This window comes from Pinus tabuliformis, chromosome 2_2 (genome assembly GCF_031772625.1).
Source record: "Pinus tabuliformis cultivar Carrire ecotype Pingquan chromosome 2_2, CPIR1, whole genome shotgun sequence".
NCBI lineage: Eukaryota > Viridiplantae > Streptophyta > Pinopsida > Pinales > Pinaceae > Pinus > Pinus tabuliformis.
The window spans coordinates 1279510117-1279530781 of NC_142300.1; the positions used below are offsets into that span (position 1 = coordinate 1279510117).

Consider the following 20665-nt stretch of genomic DNA (forward strand, 5'->3'; position numbering starts at 1 on the left):
TTTTTACATAGAGAACATTGGTTTTGGAGCGTAAGCAGTGGCAGTAGAATCCAAATTCAAAATATAATGCAGTTCATGTTTATCAAAATCGTTCTGTCATTTTTGTTGCAAAATACATTTATGTCAAGTCAAAGAAATGGCACTTTATAGGCTGGATAAAGAAGTATTGTGTCAGTACAATGTCAAATTTTGTGCTGTAACATTTTGTCATTCTGTCAGTACAATGTCATTTTGTCAGCAATGACAGCACTTCATTCCAAGTCTCCATGTTTCAAAAATTTCAGTTGAAGGGGATCCCATGGAATTTGCAAAAATTTATGCTTCTTTATACAAGCTTAGCTGCTGAATTTTAACAACATCATTTCCAGACATTCCTAGAATGGCTGCAACTGTGCGTTCAGATATTACAACTTCAACTGTAGTTTTTGTGATAAGCTCACCAGCTGCTGTGACACTGCCAAAGGTGATATACAATGCCAGGGACATTAGTACAGAAATGGTGATCAACAAAACCCCCATGATAGCAGCAATTGACAAAGTTTTGTAAATCTTGTGCACCTTCCAAATCTGGCAGAACTCCCTTGACGAAGAATTGGCTCCTCAAACTCAGAGAAATTGCCAATACTGTTTATATCGCGATTTGAATGAATTTTGAAACAAAGCATATAGTTAGTACTACAGGGGTTGGTGTTTGCAGACAGATTTATGCTTAATTATCTTAAATAGAAATTTAATTGCACCAAGGAATCTGCTTTTATTCTAAGAAATCAAAATCAAAAAGTAGTAACAGAGGGACAGTAGAGGAATTGTTGGCAAATGCTGGAAAATGTCGGAGGGAAATCAAGAACTGCATACAAAATGGGTGCACTTGTTTGCTGTGGAGTGCCTGAAATTTCAACCAGTGCTTCAGATGTTCCTGGTGTAACTTCAAGAAGATTAACTTTGGCATGAGAAATCTGACCATACAAAGAAAACATGATCAGTAAATAAAGGGTCTGCATAGCAAGGTATGAACAATTGAGCTTGAATCACTAGCGATTTAACACATTGTTATTTCTTCTAGCATTGAAGCTAAATTTATGGTTAATCTCATACTGGTGCCATGTTATCTCATTGCGGCGAAATGTGGCAACAATTTTAAATATACAGAACAGGTCCCGTCAAAAATTGATCCAATACAAATACCAGAGCAGAAATAATTTCGAATAGTTGATAAGAGTCGTCAAAGACAAAAAACCTTGTTTTAATTAACAGTGGATGAAAATAAATAAAAATGTTTAAACAAAGCTGACCTTTGATGACCATGGGGCTGGTGAAGACTGCATAGTTGGATAGCTTGATGATGAATGGGATTGATCAATAAAGGATCTTCATAGCAAGGTATCAACAATCGAGCTTCAATCACTAGCCATTTAACACATTGTTATTTGCTCTAGCATTGAAGCCAAATTTATCGCTAATCCGATACTGCTGCCATGTTATTTCATTGGGGCAAAAGAATATTCAAAATAGAAAACTCATAAGGTATACAGGAGCCAGTATGTGGCAACAGTTTTAAATATACAAAACAGGTCTTGTCAAAAATTGATCCACTGCAAAATTCTGAAAATGACAGAAACTGTGATTTGCTAAAATTCTGAAATTGAAACATGATACATTGAACCAAGCGATTATAACCTAAGTCGAACCAAAGTTTTGGGGTGGAAAGGTTTTGGGGTCTTATTGCGGGTTTCGCATTGCTTTGCAATGTTGACGAGATCTCTTTTGATTTGCAAAAACAATTTATTAGAAAGTGAGTATTGTATATACGTCAACCAACTGATCAGTTTCGAAAGCACACCGAGGAAGGTCTTCTCTTTGTAATATTCTAATATTGGCAGCTGTTGTGTGCCTCATATCAGAAGTCACTGCAGCAGCCCTGCCAATTAGACGACACAATTTCAAAATAAGATCAAGTTGCTGAAAGGTACTTTATCATATGCAATCCTATTACTGGTTACAGAACTGTATCTGTCATCAAACTTCAGATTCACGCTAACTAGCTGAACATGACAATGCAGAAGGAGAGATCAAAACCGTGAGGCTACAAAGTCATAATACTTGTATTGCAGTAAGAGCATAATATGAAGAAACATATTCATATTACTTTTGCATTTGGTCTGGATGTGAAGGCCAGCATGTTCCTGCATTTTGTAATCTGTATAACAAATAGTTAGTTAGAATAAAATGATAACATTGTAAATTGAAGAGAGGACATATTTGAGACAAAACATCTTAAGGAGTTATGTGAACTAAAGCTTCTTGTGCAATCCTTATATCATGTACAATGTGTCAAAGGCTTGTTTAACATTAAAAAGAGTATTTGATTGACTAAAGCTGTATAAGAGTAAAACAGATCTCTAACATGGCTTGTTGCAACTTTCCAATCTTGACGAGATCTCTTTTAATTTGCAAAAACAATTTATTAGAAACTGAGTATTGTATATACCTCAACCAACTGATCAGTTTCGAAAGCACAACGAGGAAGGTCTTCTCTTGGTAATATTCTAATATTGGCAGCTGTTGTGTGCATAATTTCATAAGTCACTGCAACAGCGCTGCTAATTAGATAACAAAATTTCAAATTAGCAGCGCTGTTATCTAAGTATTTATGTATAATAATGGCTGAAGTTTCGTAAGTATTTGTGTATAATAATAACTGAGAGAATTTAAGCATTTCTGGGTAACAATCATTGAAAGATAATGTTAAATGAACGCTTCTATACTTGATAAAGGATATCTGGTAAAGGACATCTATATTAGGGCATAAAATATCAATTCTATCATTTTAAAATTGGAAAATATGTGTATATTGGAAAATATCAATACGTTGTACTTGAGATGTTGTTGACCTTTTGTTGTTTATTCTTTTGATTCATTTAAAGATCCAGAAAATGATCCATATATGTAAGAGGTCTAATGAAGAAGGTCAAACTTCCAAAGAACAATACCTGCTCTGGAGCATGTTTAGTAACTTGATGCATTTTCCCTTCATTGTCAATATAAGTGAGAGCTGTCCTTTTGTCAATTGGATTAAAAGGAAGAAAATGGACCTCTTGAATGGTTGCCCGTGCCTTTTAGATGCATGGATGTTAAAAGCCACAACAAAAGATACAAATCAGTAAAATAAGCATAGGCCTGCTTATCAACTAAAATTTAATATGATGACATAAAAAAAATACTTGCCTCCTTAGGATCTGTAAGCATCACAACAATTGCTGCATCAATGGCATCTTGATTCTCTGTTCTGGATGCTCTTGCAACCATCAAGACAACAACATCCTTGTCATATCCTTTCGTGAAAACCTATTCATGACAACAATTAGTAATTGATACTTGTTTGAAGGAAGCTAACAGTACTGGATCATCCAATATTACCACGAACCCTAACTAGCCAATTTGGTACAACTGCAGTATCACCAAAAATTATGTATTTATGAAATAAGAGAAAGCACAAAAAAAAGAATCAGAAGTCCAGAATAAATACCAACCTTTTGGAAGTGGCCAACTTGGTTTGTACTGTTGACAATATGTGCTGGTTTACCAAAAAAGGTATGGATCCCAGTAGCAATGACAACACATTCAAGTTCACCCTGTTTGCAAGTAGAGCCAAAGTAAATCCCATTGCCAGGACGCTTTGTTACTGGTAATGACTGACCACTGAGGGCAGACTACACACATTCAAAAATATTGTCATAAAGCGTGGCTCAGGAAAAGTACCAAAATAGTCGAAGTTAATCCCAGAAACGATATAAAAGCATACCGAAAATTCGAGCACTTGTAATCAGAAATAAGAAGTAAAGAAAAGGATTGGATTAAGACCTGATCAATCTTTAAAGGATCTTCTTCAAGAAGACGTGCATCCGCAGGAACAATATCTCTAAGTTTGATGCTGATTATGTCACCAAGAACAAGCATTGCTGCATCTTCTTGATTCCATTGTCCATCTCTAAGAACTTGTTAAGTTCAAAGTCTTAAGTCATTGACCAAGGAATTCAAAACTGCAGCACCCATGATCTTAAGAGGATTCTGAACATCCAATTGCATGCTTCCCCTAAAAAACCAGGATAGAAAACTGAAAATATTGGGGCTGCCACTCATAAAAAAGATAGTGAACAGACCTTGCTCTTTGGAGCCAGCCAGGTCATCAGTGCTGCAGCAACATTGCCAGCTTTGTTTTCCTCTATGAAACTTATGTTTAGATGAGATTTTCATTCCTTGTACAGGAAACAGAAACATAGGTAAAATAAAACAAAAACTTTCGAGCCCAAAACTTTTGTTCGACTTAGGTTATAATGCTATTATAATGAAAAATCATGTCGGTCAACCAACGGTCAGCAATTGATCAATTGCATATAGTCCCAGGGAAGGACTAATAATACCAAATGCATTATGCCATAATTCCATTTTCAAACAACATATATTCATTTTAAAGTCCATATAGTTTGGTGCTATTTATAAAGTCTAGCTTCAAGCATGTTGTAGAATGCATTCGATCTCAAATACAGGACAGAAACAGAAACAATACAAACAGACATGTATAAAGACTTTCTAGCCTTGTTTCCTGAATCGTTACCTACAGTATGCAAGAAACAAAAACTAACGTAGCATTCAGCCATAACATAGGAAGAGACAGAAATGACTAGCCGATTCAATATACAATTTGTCATTTAACTTGAGTAGATAATAAGTGCCATGTTTAATCAATCTATGGAATCTTTGGTGTTTGCATTCAGCAGCTGTAGATACAAAATTATTGCTGATCTGATGTTGCATTTGCTGTATTCAATGATATAAAGCATGATGCAGAATGCGTTCCATTCGAGATAGAGAACAGAAACAGAAACAATACAAACACAAATGCATAAAGACTTTCTAGCCTTTTTTCATCAACCGTTGCGTTACATATTCTTTGTAAATGAGTCAAAATTGCAAGTCAAATACTTGTATTATAGTAAGAGCATAATATGAAGAAACATATTCATATTACTTTTGCATTTGTTGTGGATGTGAAGGCTGCCATGTTCCTGGATTTTGTAATCTGTATAACAAATGGTTAGTTAGAGCAAAATGATAACATTGTAAATTGAAGAGAGGACATATTTGAGAGAAAACATGTTAAGGCATATGTTCATGTACCTTCCATTTGTTAGTTGACATGTAATAGCTCACTATCTTCATTGAGTGTGAACTTGCTCTGAATTTTGAAGTCACGTAAGATGTAAACAGTGGTAGCTTTCTGTTGCAAATATGTTTCATATGACATTGATTTTAAATCAGGAAGCAAGTCATGTAATAAGGGCTCCCTGATAATGCACTGGACAAAGTTATTTATAATGGATTCTATTACAGCATTTATACAATGCTTGTAGAGGAAAGGGAAATTATCATTGCATTGTGAACAAAAAATTGTTGCATTGGCTATTGCTATGGATGAATTCACCGGGGAGTTACAAATTGCACAAACAGGTTCGAAAGGAGTTGAATATGGATTTGTTGCGATCAGAATACCTTCGACCTGTTTATAAAACATTCAAGCGTTAATTTACATTATTACATGGCAAATGCAAAGGCAGCAAAAACATTATTATTGCTATACTTACAACATAGGTAGATGTAGTTAGTTTTTCGAGATTGTTGAGTGCATCTGTGTTAAGTTCAGTCATGAACGTTGACTTCGATGCTCTGAATATTGTTTCTTTTGTGTTTACCTTTTTTGTTAAATTTTTGAAAAGGATGAGCGGAAAGTGTCCTTTTTGCAATTGTTTTTCCATTGAAAGGAAAAATTGTTCATATGTGTCAAAGAGTTGCAACTGCAAAACAGAAATTGTTATGTATTGAAAAATACAAAAAGTAATATGCAAATACATTGTTCGTATGCATTGAAAAATTGCAATTTCACTAGACAAATTACAAAAACTATAGACAAATTACAACAACTATGTATTGAAGTGATGCATGTTATCTACTGAAAATTAGGAATAAGTAACATCTCAATACATACAGTTGCATTGTCGTTTTCAGAATCTCCATCTTTGATATGAAGTATGTAATGCAATCCAACTCGTTTGGCAAGTGTAACGGCGGCAACGATTGTGCCAATTGGGTACATTTCTTTTTTGTTTGCAAATTGCCTAATGGTTGTATTGGGAATGAAGCAATATTCTTTGCAAACTTCAGGTACAGTTTCTATGATACTTGATTCATTAAGCAATATTATTTTGTCACAGTCACCGCGATCATAAACAGTTTTAGGCAATATCCTGAAATTTGTAATTGAGATGCTGTTGCCTTGCAAAATTTTGTGTTCATGTCGCTCCACCAAATGTGCAGGTACACTCAACGTTATAGTCATCATTCCTTGAGCATCTGTCAAATCAGCTCGCAACACTTGACGTGATTTGTTTGCTTTATCAAGGAATGCAGTATAGACAACCATTATGTCTCCAACAAATAGCTGCCCAATTTTACGACTATTGAGATCTTCAATTGATACTTTAATTGGCAGTGTCTGTTTTTGCCTATTAAAATTGCTTAGTTAGAAATTGCTATAAACATTTGTAGAATAGTATGTTTCTCCTAAAGACTGAATAAGTAGAAATAGATTAGAGTGTTGTGTTTCATATGCATACCTTTTTGATGTATCATTTTGTACATTTGTTGAATGAAGTTTGGCTGCGATTGTTTCAGTTGGACTAACACAGGCAAAGGCATGGTTCAATATGATGTGGATATTATCACGTGTATTTTGTGATAAGCAATCAATAAAGAAATTTTGATATGTAACCTGTACATGTCTTCTTGCTGCATTGTTTGGGGGGACTTACTACTAGTGCTTTCTTCACTCGTCCAAGATTTTCTAATTTATATACATTTAAATATAGATATGTAAAAAGAGAAGATATATATAGTAAACATTAATCTGATATATATACATTTAAATATAGATATGTAAAAAGAGAAGATATATATAGTAAACATTAATATTTTAAATAGAAAATTGCATATTTGTATAGTTGTCATACATACCTTTTCAAAGCAAGTGGTTGGTTTGCCTTTTCTAATTGAGTTATGCGCTCTATTTCTTCAGTTTTTTGTTTTCCTTTTTCAGGATTTATGCTATGTTATAGAATAGCAACATATATTTAGTTCAATTTGAAAGAGCATATAGAAGTAAACAGTTAACAATGAACATTAAAACCATAGAACCATACATATGTAAAGATAGAATGCATATATAGTAAACATTAATATTCTAAATACAAATTGGCATATTTGTATAGTTGTCATAGACATACCTTAGTGAACATTATTATTCTAAATACAAATTAGCATATTTGTATAGTTGTCATAGACATACCTTTGCAAAACAAGTGGTTGGCTTGCCCTTTCTAATTGGGTTATGCATTCTATTTCTTCAATTGTTTCTTTTCTTCTTTGAAGATTTAGGCTATGTTATAGAATAGTGACATATATTTAGTGCAAATTAGAAGTAAAAAGTGAACAAGAACATTAAAACCATAGAACCATACATATGTAAAAATAAAAATAGAATGCATATATAGTAAACATTAATATTCTAAATACAAATTAGCATATTTGTGTAGTTCTCATAGACATACCTTTGCAAAACAAGTGGTTGGGTTGCGCTTTCTAATTGGCTTATGCATTCTATTTCTTCAATTGTTTCATTTCCTTTTTCAAGATTTATGCTATGTTATAGAATAGTAAGACATATTTAGTGCAAGTCAAAAGAACATATAAAAGTAAAACTTGAACAAGAACAGAAGATCCATAGGAAAGGAAAGGCAAAAAGAATATACTCTGTTTGTTTATGTTGCATGTTGTTGTTCTTTTTTCTTGGTCGTTCTGTTCAATTGAAAAGGGTTTTACTAGAAGAATCTGCATCCATAAATAGATGAGGTCATATCTGCAAATTTATGATAGGATACTTGTGTTGGTTAATTGAAAAGGCTGTCTTTGGCATAACTTGCATTGATCAATACAGAACGCCATATATGTAAATGTACAATAGAATGCATAGTATGTATGTTGTTATCACTTCGTTTAGTACAAAAAGGATATTGTAGTATGCTTTAGTAAAATAGATATGGTAAAACCAATGAGGTATTGCAAAAATGTCAAAATTTGGAGTTTTGTAAACTGTTTCATGTGTATATCATAGCTGAAGGACAAGAGATATTGTATAATGGTCAGACCAATATGTATCCAATACGAAAATTCTATATTTTATATTAGCTAGATTTTCCCAAACATGGTCAATCAATGATTTGTGCATGTTATTAGTTTTGTCAACTAGGAAATGAAGATTGTAGTTTTGCATGTAGGTTTCTAGCTGCTTTGTTTTTTGATTGCAATGTACCATATCAATATTGAAGTCCCCTAATATAACTATGATATTGTCTAGATCTAAGTTGTATAAAGATTTTGCAATGACATTGAGGATATTGTTTAGGTTTGCATGTGGCGATGCATATATATTGAATATTGCAATTTGTAATGTGTGAACTTTTATTTTTGCGAGCAATGCTTCTACAAAGCAGTCTTCAAAATGGGTATGTTCAAGGATAATGATATTTTTCTTTATCAATATCATTACTCCATGCTTAATGCAACTTGAGATGCAATTGAAAATTTTGAAGTATTCATTTTCCATACACAACAACATATGTGTTTCTTGTAAGCACAAGATATCAGATTGCATTGTGTCATAGTCATTGCATATGTTAGCAATATGCACATGAAGATTGAGAGTGTTCATTGAAAGAATAAAGATGGATCGCAATGATTGTATTGATGAAGAGTCATATTCTAATTGCCATTTTGCAGTGGTTTGCAAACGTTGCATTTCACAATTTACTTTTTGCTTGACCTTGAAATTATTATGTTTAAGAGGATTAAGCAAATACAATGATTCTATGTTTCTGACACGTGATAGTGCTGTGTATACTAGGCCATGCACTTGTACTCCAGTAGGGTCGAATGCAAGCCTATCCAAGGTTAAGCCTTGTGATCTATGTATTGTGCGTGCACATGCAAGTTGAATTGGAAATTGTTTTCGTATTTTCAATGGCGCCATCTTTGATGTCATAGGCATTGCTTTTGATATTCGCAATATTGGTGTCCAATCATGTGCTATCTCTGAAGTATACAAATGAGCTAGTTTTCTAGATTGTCAATGACCAATATTAGGGTCATGGAACTTAATCCATAGAAAATCAACCTTATCTGTATGGGTATATGCTTTAACTATTCCATCTGCACCATTCACTAGCCCATCTGGTGCATCATAATTGCAAGCATACATTTCAACTAACATGTTCAACTTTATCAAAAGGTGCGGAGGCAAAATAGCCGTATGTTGATGAGTTGGGAAATTGTCGTTATTCTTCTCATTTTCGTCAATTGCATTAATTAAAATTTCTTTGCCAGGCATCAGCATCAACATTTTCTTGTTATGCATTGCAACATCTTTGTTTTTGTAAAATAAATAGGGAAATGTTGGATCATTTGGTACAGGGTGCATGCAACTTGTATTCATGTATGTTATATCGTCAGATGTTTGACAATTTGTTCGCATTCTATTTAACACTGATATGAATCTCTTATTTGTTTGTCGCGTCGTCATATGCAATTGAAAGCACTTGACATTATCCTTCCAGAAATCATGTGTTATTGTTTGATTGTTGATTGTTGGTTGTTCAAAAATAAGAGAGTCTTGAATAGGTTGTGCTTGATAGAAATCACCACAAAATATGATGTCAATGTTCCCAAAGTATTTTGTTTGGACATGTTTTATGTTTCTGAGTCTATTGTCAATAGAATATAAGAACCGACTTCCAATCATCGAGATCTCATCTATGAAAGCTACTTGCAATTCTTGATATAGCTTTGATAAGTTGTCCAATACTTCTTTGCTCAGTGAGAACAGTTGAGACTTGTTAAAAGGAATTAGCAATGCAGAATGGATTGTTGTTCCACCTGCATTATATGCAACTTTTCCTGTGTATGCTAATATTAGACCTTTTGGTTTCATAGGATCAGTTGTGTTTTGTGAATCATAAATTCGTATAAGCATTTGGAAAATCGCTTTTGCTGTGAGCGTTTTACCTACACCTGCTCCACCTGTAATAAAAAGGTAAATTGGTTCCTTGGGTTTTTTTTTTTTTTTAATTGCAATGTCTTTTACAATTGCTTGTTGCTCTTTGTTCAAGATTCTTCTAAGTTTGTAATATTCATTGTTCTCCATTAAAAATGGATGGGCAGTAATTTGAAATCCAAGATTGATTTTTTTCTTCATTTCAAATTGTTTTGGAAATTGCAAGTCCGATTGCAAATCATATTCCTCATAATGGGAATTGTTCTCTTGGTTTTGCATATTCATTTGATTACTATTCAAAGAACTAATTTGCTCATTTGTTGCAGTCTCTAAATCACCCCATGTTGGATTGATGTTATATGTAAATTTGGCTTCATTGACTTGAATTGTTTTTTCATGTAATGTATATGCAGAGAGCCATGTAGGCAATTCTTGTTTCAATGTATCTTCACAATTTTCAAATGGCATATATAACAATAATTTCTCTCGACAAAAGTTTTCAATATCATTGTGTTTGTTATATTTGACAAATCGTATAACATTTGGTTTTTTCCTTCTAGATATGGGTTTGCCATCTTTCTTGTAATTTGATACAAATTCTGCAAGGCAGATTTTGCTAATGGAACTTGGTCGTCCAATGTAGTAGTCAACAATCGAATGGCACATAACATCTTCTGAATCATCAGGTTCTTGTTTCAAAAGAATAGGCGGTTTAAGCATAAATGTGCGTTCATCAACTGGAGACGTGTTTACAAATATACATTCCCTTGAACTACAACTCAATGGAAATGAAAGTGCTATATGCACTGCTTGTTGAGCTGACATTTGCTGTAGATTGAGTAATGTATTTCCAAGTTTACAAATCATTTGCATAGCATCAATTTCATCTTTCTAATGCTCTTTGCGTATTCTTCTAAATGCATTTGTCATAGACTTGTCAATTTTGGTCATATATGAACTACAATATGACGCTGCAGCATATGCATTTAGCACAAATTGTGCATCTGTATTTGCATTCCATAAAGTAGGTATAGCCTTTGCAAAACTGTTATTCCAAATGTGAGAAGGTTTTCGTCTCAGGAAAATTGTTGGTTGCTTTATTGTATGTTGTAATAGTTATATGTACCCATTTTCTAGTAGCCCTATTTTTAGGAGGAAATTGTCATGTGTTATTGAATCATTGTAGTTTGTTTGCTCCAAGAATGCAAAAAAAGATATTGATTTCTCTACGATTTTTTTATTTTCTGCATTGGTTGGTTCAATTATCATTGTTGATTTCATTGGTGGCATGGGGAAGTTGTATCTGCAATTTGAATTTTTTCGCTTCTTACAACTTTTTGTATGGCGATGTTTATGCAATTTAGCAACATCTGGCTCCAAATGATCTGTATTACAAGTGATGTAATTGTCAAGAAACTTCTCAATTTCTGAATTGCTTTCTTTTCCATATATTGGAGCATTCTCTATCCATAACAGTCCATGTTCATGTTCAGTTCCTCTATTTTGGAATTCTGTTACGAAATAGTAATCAGATATTTTTCCAAAGAATGTAGTATCTTGAGATATCAATTGCTTTATAGCATTAATTCTATGTCTATAGTATTGGCTACATGTGACTGGATATTTTCTTATAAGGTAGTCAATGTCATCATCTTCTAATATATCAATAGCATTTTTATTTGCTTTATTTCTAAACAATGTGACGAGTGTATCTACTAATGGTTTCCATCGATGTTCTGCACTTGTGAATGTCACGAAGAAAGTTGGAGGCCCCAGTTGTCGTATCATTGCAAATATGTTTTTCCTAATTTGTTCCAAATGGCCAGAAGATATGTGAATGTTTTCGAAATCTATGTATCCAATGTCAGACTTCAATAAATTTTCCAAATTTGCTCGATACTTGACATCTTTTTCTAATATTTTCCTGCCTTTTAGTTGTCCTTTTCTTATTCGTACCCATATGCAAGAAAGCACTTTATCAATTATTATTTGCATTGTCTTGAAAATTTTTTTTGTTGTATGATATTGGAAGTCACCACTTGCTTGTAACAATTCCCATTGCACAATTTTTTGGTAACTAAACCTATTTGTGATGTCATGATCACGTGCATTGCCATAAAATAATGTTGGAAAGTTCATTTCTTCTACATATTTGTCCTTGAAAATGCCTAATGGTCATTGTCCTTCAGCAGGTGCCAATTCAATAATCGTGTCTTACAAATCGTAGTTGCGTTGTGATTCTATTAATCCATGCACCAATGTTTCAGTAGGTGTTTCATTATTTGCATCACTATCTGTATCACTTTCATTGTCACTGTTTGAATTTTGTACAATGTATTCATTATTCTCTTGTAAAACATGGGCCCAATTCTCATTTATACAAATGTTGCTAGCTTTATAAAGACTTCTAGAACATAGTTCGTTCAATGCTTTCATGACAATAATTGGACGTACTTTACCTGTTTGGTATGCATTTTTGTATTGCAATCGTCTTTTCAATGCAACTGCAATTGTCATTATATCATTTAGATATTGTGGCAATGCTTTTTGCACAATGTCCATATGAACTGGTACATTGATAATTGATCTTGTTAAGCCAATTTGTGATCGTCTATGTCCCCATTGTCTGATTTGTGCAAATGCAATTCTCAATGACACAAGTCTTTCTTCTAGGTTTGAAAGTATATTTACAGTTGGCAATGAAATGTTACGTCTTATTTGTTCAAGTGTTGCAAATTGTGGTAGCTTTCCATTCTCGAGCGCTTTCTTGCAAGAAACACATATGTTTTCATTGCTAAAGGTCCTATTGTTCAACGTCAAATTCGTATGCTTTTCTTGCAAATCTATAGTGAAGAATCTAATATTTTTTGCAAAATGCAATTTGTTGCAAACTGCACATGTATTCCTAGGCGTGTCTTCGACTTTTTCCATATAAATTTGTATTGAATTTTTCTTGCTTGTAATTCTTGAGTTCTTATTAGAAAATGGTTTTTTGTATTTGTCATTGCATTTGCGTTTTGTACGTATGAATTGCTTTAGCTTGTGATAATTCAGCCTACAATCCTTAGTTGGTTGCATTTGATCTAAATGACATGCTATCTCAAATGCAATATTATTGCTAAAATGTACTTGAGATATACATTGCTCTTTTTCTACTATATGCTTATGACGCAATTGATTACAAACGTCATTTGCTTCCATGTGTAGTTCTTGAGAATTGTAAACATATTCTTGTATCATTGCGTGGTAGTGAATATGTGATGTATTTGTCATGAATGACAAGATGTTAACAATATCATTGCATCTCGAATAAGCGGAACTGTAATTGACAAAGTTATTAGCAACAGAGGACCATACTTGGATATTGACTTTGAATATCACAGATATCCATTGTAGACAAAATGGTCCGCCTTCCACTTGTCCTTTTTCATATGGCATTGCCATATTTATCAGATATTGTTGCCAGTTGCTATTCATTGTATAGTGTATCGCATCAACTACTAGGTATTGCTCTAAACAATGCAATGCCTCTTGATTCTTATGCATAAGTGCATTGCAAAAAGATTGCACAATGTAAAGTCGCAAACACTCTGCATTGAATTCTGTTGCTACTAAATAGCAAATTGCATTAAAGAGACTGTCACCACAATGAGATGTCACTTGCTTTGCAATTGTTAGTCCATTTAAAAGCATATTATTTGCAATGTGCATCCAATGGCTTTCAATATCTTTGCAAATAGGTGACAGGTAGATATTAGACTGGTTGCAAATGCAAATTGGAAACTTTTGGTAAACCAATGGTTCATAATGACCACTAACAGGATTTGCATCATGAAAGAGAATGCAATATGGAATTGCATTTTCATGTTGATTAAAGAGCAAATATCTCGTTTTTCTTGTCAATGACCAAACTACAATTGATATATCTAGCCATTTAGCTAACCAACGTATGCAAAAGGTATCACCCCATAAACATCGGTCAGACTCCTTTATAGTTGTAGATGCAGAATAACGCATTTTATGAAGATATGTACCAATATCATTAACACCATGTAACTCATATAGGAAGTCAGGTGCTAGTTCATACTGATATGACTGTATTGCTTCAACATCATTGTTCTTTAAGCAAAAAAGAAAGTGGTCTATTAACCCATTTCGCAATTCATTTGAAGTATAACGAAAATGTAGAAGCATTTCGAATGAGTCAAATAGACAATCTCCTACAGTATATGAGAATGCATTTAGTCTAAAAAGACCATTTCTTTTTAATACAATATCAATGTTCTCAGGAAAAATGCATTGCAATCTGAATTTGTAATTGTCAAAATCTATTATTTCTTCCATCATTTGCAATTGCTTACCAGAGTTTCCTTTTGCAATTGTCTTGTACAGCTTTGCAAAAAATATTGATGAAGTTAGCAAAAACTGAACATGATTGTTTTGAACAAAATGTATGTATATTAAAAAAATAGGCTATTGCATTATGTTGCTAAGCAAATATCAAATTTCTAGCAAGAAGCCATATTTATAAATAACAAAGAAGTTGGAAATGGAAACAATGCAAAGACATAATGAAAAAAAGGAGCATAATTTTAAGAATATTTGTGCAAGTTAACAAAAGCAAGCAATGGAAAGACAAAATGAAGTTAACAAAAGGAAGCAATGGAAAGACAAAATGAAGAAATGCAGCATAACTTTAAGAATATTTCTGAAATTTAACATCATTGTCAATTGCATTTGTGAAATAAAATAAATGTGAGGCTATTTATGAGTTTTACATAAGTGGTGCACCAATTCAACTGTCAAAATATAAAAAGTATTGTCTCCAATTTGTGCTAGGTTGCAACTCCAATATATTTCAAGGTAAAAAGTTTCCTGCTATTCGGTATCAGAGTATGGTTATACTATATGGATCTAAACAGAATTCAAGGATCAAGGAACCCAAACAAGCCATTGAGAACCAGATACGAGTAGTGCATAAGCGTACTTCCATAAGGCTTATCAAGAAGATCCATCATTATGTGATGCTGGAGGTATGATTCATATAAATGATGAACATGTAATATGTTCAAAGGACAACTTTGGCAAACACAGCAACAGTCTGCCTCAGCAAATTGTCCCAAGACTGTTGCCAATTGTGGCACGTGAAAAAAGATGCCCAAAAATTACAGATCTTTGATGATTCACAAATTGTGGTGAATTGGATGAATGGAACAAATTCATTGGATAATTATAAATTTCAGCCTATATTTCAGCAGATTCAACTTGCTTGAACAGAGTATTTAACACATTATCTTTCAACATGTCTACAAAGACAGGAACATGGAAACTGATGGACTGTCAAAAGCTAGATTACACTTGGTAGCACGAGCTTGGATCATTCAAGGGAAAGTGGAAGGGTAGCTCATGGAATGTCTTGACACACTTTTGATATAATCATGGGACTGTTTAAATGTGAATATCTATATGTATATTTTTTTATGGCACTGTTTATGAACATATCTAGGAGCTAATTTTTTATGAGACAAAACTGGTTTCAAACCTGCAATATATGTCAGAATGACCATGATAGGGCTGTCATATTGACATTTTTGAAAACTGTTTATGAAGCAAGATATCTTCTCAGCCATACTTTTATCACTTCCTATGCTTAAGGATATCTCTATATGTATATTTTTTTATGGGACTGTTTATGGACATATCTAGGAGCTAATTTCTTATGAGACAAAACTGGCTTCAAAGCTCTGATATATGTTAGAATGATTATGATAGGGTTGTCATATTGACATTTTTGAAAACTGTTTATGAAGCAAGATTTGTTGTCAGCAATACTTTTATCACTACCTATGCTTAAGGATATCTGTGAAATGCAGAAACATATATAATAAATGTAATTTTGTTTTCATAATAAAATTATTTTTTCTCTCTGAGGAGAATAAGGTAGTTGAACATCATATCAGAACCAATCTGGTTATAACTAGCTAACATGAGATTTTAATCTAAGGTTTAAATAGACAAAATGTCTTGATACATCATTATACGGAGCTAGTTGGATGCATTACCCAACTTCTACTTGTTGGGATCATCTAAAATAATATTATTGTTATGATTATAATAATTAATAATATTAATATTAATATTAATGTAAACACAGAATAAACAAAGACGATTCCAGATTTGAATTGCAATATAATTGAATGAGAGAAAAAATATAAATGAGCCAATACAGCTTAAATATCTATATTTTTTAAAACAATCATGGAGTAACTCGACTATAAACCTAGAGTAATTGCACCATAAACCTACACAATGCAAAAATTAAAAGCCTAGCAAATTGACAAAAAGCAATTAATAGAAAAATTGACAAAAAGCAATTAGTAGAATAACGCTGTACCTGCAACGAAGCCAAGGGTTCAAATTCCTTCTCGTCTAAACCATATTCATGCACAACACAGCTTGTACGAGTACCATGAGAAAATATGCAAATGACGAAATTGGTTAACGAAGTCTCCAGAAGCCCCTGGAAAAATACTTGTAGGTCTTTATTCCTCTTTCCAAACCATAATACATTCCATTAATAAAAAGGCAATATGCGGCACATACATAAATACTTGCAGGTCTTTATTTCTTTCTCCAAACCACAATACATTCCATTAAAAACCCAATATGCGCCACAAACAGTTCAAACAGTTCAAAAACCCCAGTTTATTTAGATCTTCATGTGCAAAAACACTTCAAACTACAAAAGACTGTCGCTCAATCTGTACCAAGAATCATAGCTTCACCCAGGTCGTCTCGGCCCAAATGACAAGGAAGTCACATGGTGGTCAAAACTGACATTTACGGAAATTTCCATAAAACCCATGCAGCTAAGAGAAACCCTCAGTATCACGAAAAACCTTATAATTTTCGCAAAGGAAACATTTCATCCAATATATAAACAACAACAAACGAAGAACATCTAGTACCAGTATAGCAAACCTTCAATTCAGCAGTTCTTAACAAAGCAAATGAACTTAACAGTAACTAAATGAACTTAACAGAGTTCTTAACAAAGCAACCTTCCGCTCTAGGAGTAATGTCAGAGTCGAATATTCATACATCCATAACAGAATTACAAACTTAAAAAAACATTATGCACCAAAGTAAGCATACAGATAAGTTATACAAGCGAAAAGCCTTGAATACACGCCTAAGATAGGAAACCGTGCAATTACAAAACAGACTGCAATCTTAACTATTTTAACATTTCGGGCAAGCAGAACAGCAAAACCTAGTGACATGAAGAGCAGTCTGCTCAAGCTTGACAACTCGTGAAACCAGACCCTTGAATTTAACAAAGGAGTACCAGGCAAACAATGCTCCTTTCTCCAAACCATAACACATTCCATTAATAACAATACATTCCATTAATAAAAAAAAAGGCAATATGTGGCACATACATACATAAATACTTGCAGGTCTTTATTTCTTTCTCCAAACCACAATACATTCCATTAAAAACCCAATATGCGGCACAAATAGTTCAAACAATTCAAAAACCCCAATTTATTTAGATCTTCATGTGCAAAAACAGTTCAAACTACAAAAGACTGCTGCTCAATCTGTACCAAGAATCACAACTTCACCCAGGTCGTCTCGGCCCAAATGATAATGAAGTCACATGGTGGTCGAAACCGACATTTACAGAAATTTCCATAAAACCCATGCAGGTAAGAGAAACCCTGAGTATCACGGAAAAACTTATAATTTTCGCAAAGGAAACATTTCATCCAATATATAAACAACAACAAACTAAGCTAATTCAATTGGTAAGCTCTCGTTCTCTGTCCTTCTCAGAAACCATGCCAACGTTCTTCCTATCTCCGCCCTGTTAACCAGAATGCTGTTAACTTATAATGCTCAAATAACCATGGACTCTTGAGGGAAACGAACAGACAATACTGTGACAAACATCAACGCCAGTGGAAAACACCAAACGACAGAGCAACAAACATATAAACAATACAGTAGCCGCGAACTTACAAGCACCTAGAGCGCACCACCTATACAGAACAGTCGAGGCATACAAGCCGGACCTAGAACAACAGAACCGCAACCAAACGTTTGCTATACAGTTAACCGAGCAGGCAGGAACCGCATTGTTTTTTTGCAGACAATACAACAAATACAAAGGAAAAATCGCAGACACTGCAGAGCTAAACAACCAAGTAACAATAATAACCCAAAGGGCGCGAACAGGGTAAAACCCAAGCCGAGTAACTTTCCAAGATCTCGAGGAGGGACAGTTGTCCGCCGATAAGACCACCACAGTACACGCCGTAACCCAAGTTGATTGTAAATCAATCTGAATTTATTACCAAATCAATTGTATACTGTCACAAACATCAACACCACTGGAAAACGCCAAACGACAGAGGAACAAACATCTAAAAAATATAGTAGCCGAACTTACCAAAGCGACACCAGACAGCCGAGGCATACAAGCCGGACCTGGAACAACAGAACCGCAACCAAACTTTGCTATACAGCTAACCGAGAAGGCAGGAACCGCATTGTGTTTTCACCGCAAACAATACAACAAATACAAAGGAAAAATCGCAGAGACTGCAGAGCTAAACAACCAAGCAAGGGCGCGAACAGGGTAAAACCCAAGCCGACTAACTTTCCAGGATCTCGAGCAGGGAGACCACCACAGTACATGTCGTCCGCTTGGGAGTCGCGGGACCACGTGCCGCTCAATCTGTACCAAGAATCACAGCCTCACCCAAGTCGTCTCGGCCCAAATGATAAGGAACTCACATGGTGGTCGAAACCGACATTTACGGAAATTTCCATAAAGCCCATGCAGGTAAGAGAAACCCTCAGTATTTAACTAGAATGCCAATACTGTGACAAACATCAACGCCACTGGAAAACGCCAAACGATAGAGGAACAAACATCTAAAAAATACAGTAGCCGAACTTACCAAAGTGACATCAGACAGTCGAGGCATACAAGCCGGACCTGGAACAACAGAACCGTAACCAAACGTTTGCTATACAGTTAACCGAGCAGGCAGGAACCGCATTCTATTTTCACCGCAGACAATACAACAAATACAAAGGAAAAATCGCAGAGACTGTAGAGCTAAACAACCAAGTAACAATAATAACCCAAAGGGCGTGAACAGGGTAAAACCCAAGCCGAGTAACTTTCCAGGATCTCGAGGAGGGACAGTTGTCCGCCGATAAGACCACCACAGTACATGCCATCTGCATGGGAGTCGCGGGACCACGTGCCCTTCACCTCGAACGATGTGAAGCCCGCAATAAGACCCCAAAACCTCTCCACCCCCAAAACCTTAGTTCGACTTAGGTTATATTGTTAATATATCGAAAATCACCTCGGTCAACGAAGGGTCAGCGATCGATCGATCGCATATAGTCCCCGGCAGGGACTAATAATATTTAATGTAATGAAGATGATGATAATGATATCATTATTTTCATATAAACATTAAAATTATTATAAAATTTACTTACCATAAAATAAATTTAAGAATAAAATATAATATTACTTTTGTATTCAAGCTTCTGTGATCCATAATGAATTAAACAAAGTCTTTCAGTAGAAATCACATGAGAGATTTTTTTTTTTTTTGGCCGATGCGTTTCAAACCAACAAGTGTGGTTCATCATCAAGGCTAGATGAAGAGGCAAACCATGGCAAAGGCTTAAATAGAGAGCAATGTAGAGACATAATTTCAAGTAATGGCTATATTTGAACAATAATGTTTAAACTATAATATTAATTTATTAATATATTAAAAATAAATATTATTAAGTAACGACTATATTAAACGGCTAGTTTTTGAAAAAATATTTAAATAATGATATTATTTCATTAATTTATTAAAAATATTAATAGGTAATGACTATATTAAACATCTAGTTTTTGAAAAATAATATTTAAATTAATTTATTAAAACCAAATATTACTGGTTCTTGAAAATAATATTTAAATAATGATATTAGTTTATTAATTTATTAAAATATTAATATGTAACGGTTATATTAATATGTAATTTAGGGTCCACGGATGCGGGTGATCAGAGGGAATGATATGTGGCAAAGGATTTGGGCATGTGCGTGGGATTCTACCACCGCCACCCTTCCTCTTGTCCTCGTCCTCATTAACTGCATTAACGACGAGCCTGCCAACCACCCCACTGCATTTATGTAGCACAGTTGCCCATGCTCGCATTTGTTCTTCAGCAATATGGCTTCTTCCGGAAGCTTCACACCTGCTTTGTTGCCTCTGCGCTTTTTCTACTCCTCGGCTGTCTCAGAGCATAGCTCCAGAACCAACACTGGGCGCAGATGTTCAATTTTCTATTGTATTGACCTCATTCCAGGCTTTCATGTTACGTAGAGATCCCATTGCTCTCGGGGATTCTGGTTTCACTCTGACTCTTTCCCTAATCCGTGCGCCCTTTCCTTGCCTTCTGAGCTTTGCACTAGTTT

At 34.3% G+C, this 20665-nt stretch overlaps 1 protein-coding gene across 1 annotated transcript; it reads right to left on the reverse strand.

Moving 5' to 3' along the window:
• Positions 1-1897: 1897 nt before the first annotated feature.
• Positions 1898-20405, reverse strand: LOC149198149 (plasma membrane ATPase 1-like). The gene is made up of 8 exons (XM_089408936.1): positions 20303-20405; positions 4546-4615; positions 3862-3988; positions 3531-3710; positions 3226-3345; positions 2991-3113; positions 2147-2197; positions 1898-1918 (listed from the first exon to the last, which is right to left on the reverse strand). The coding sequence occupies exons 1-8, from the start codon at positions 20403-20405 to the stop codon at positions 1898-1900; spliced, it is 795 nt and encodes a 264-aa protein (XP_089265062.1).
• Positions 20406-20665: the final 260 nt, after the last annotated feature.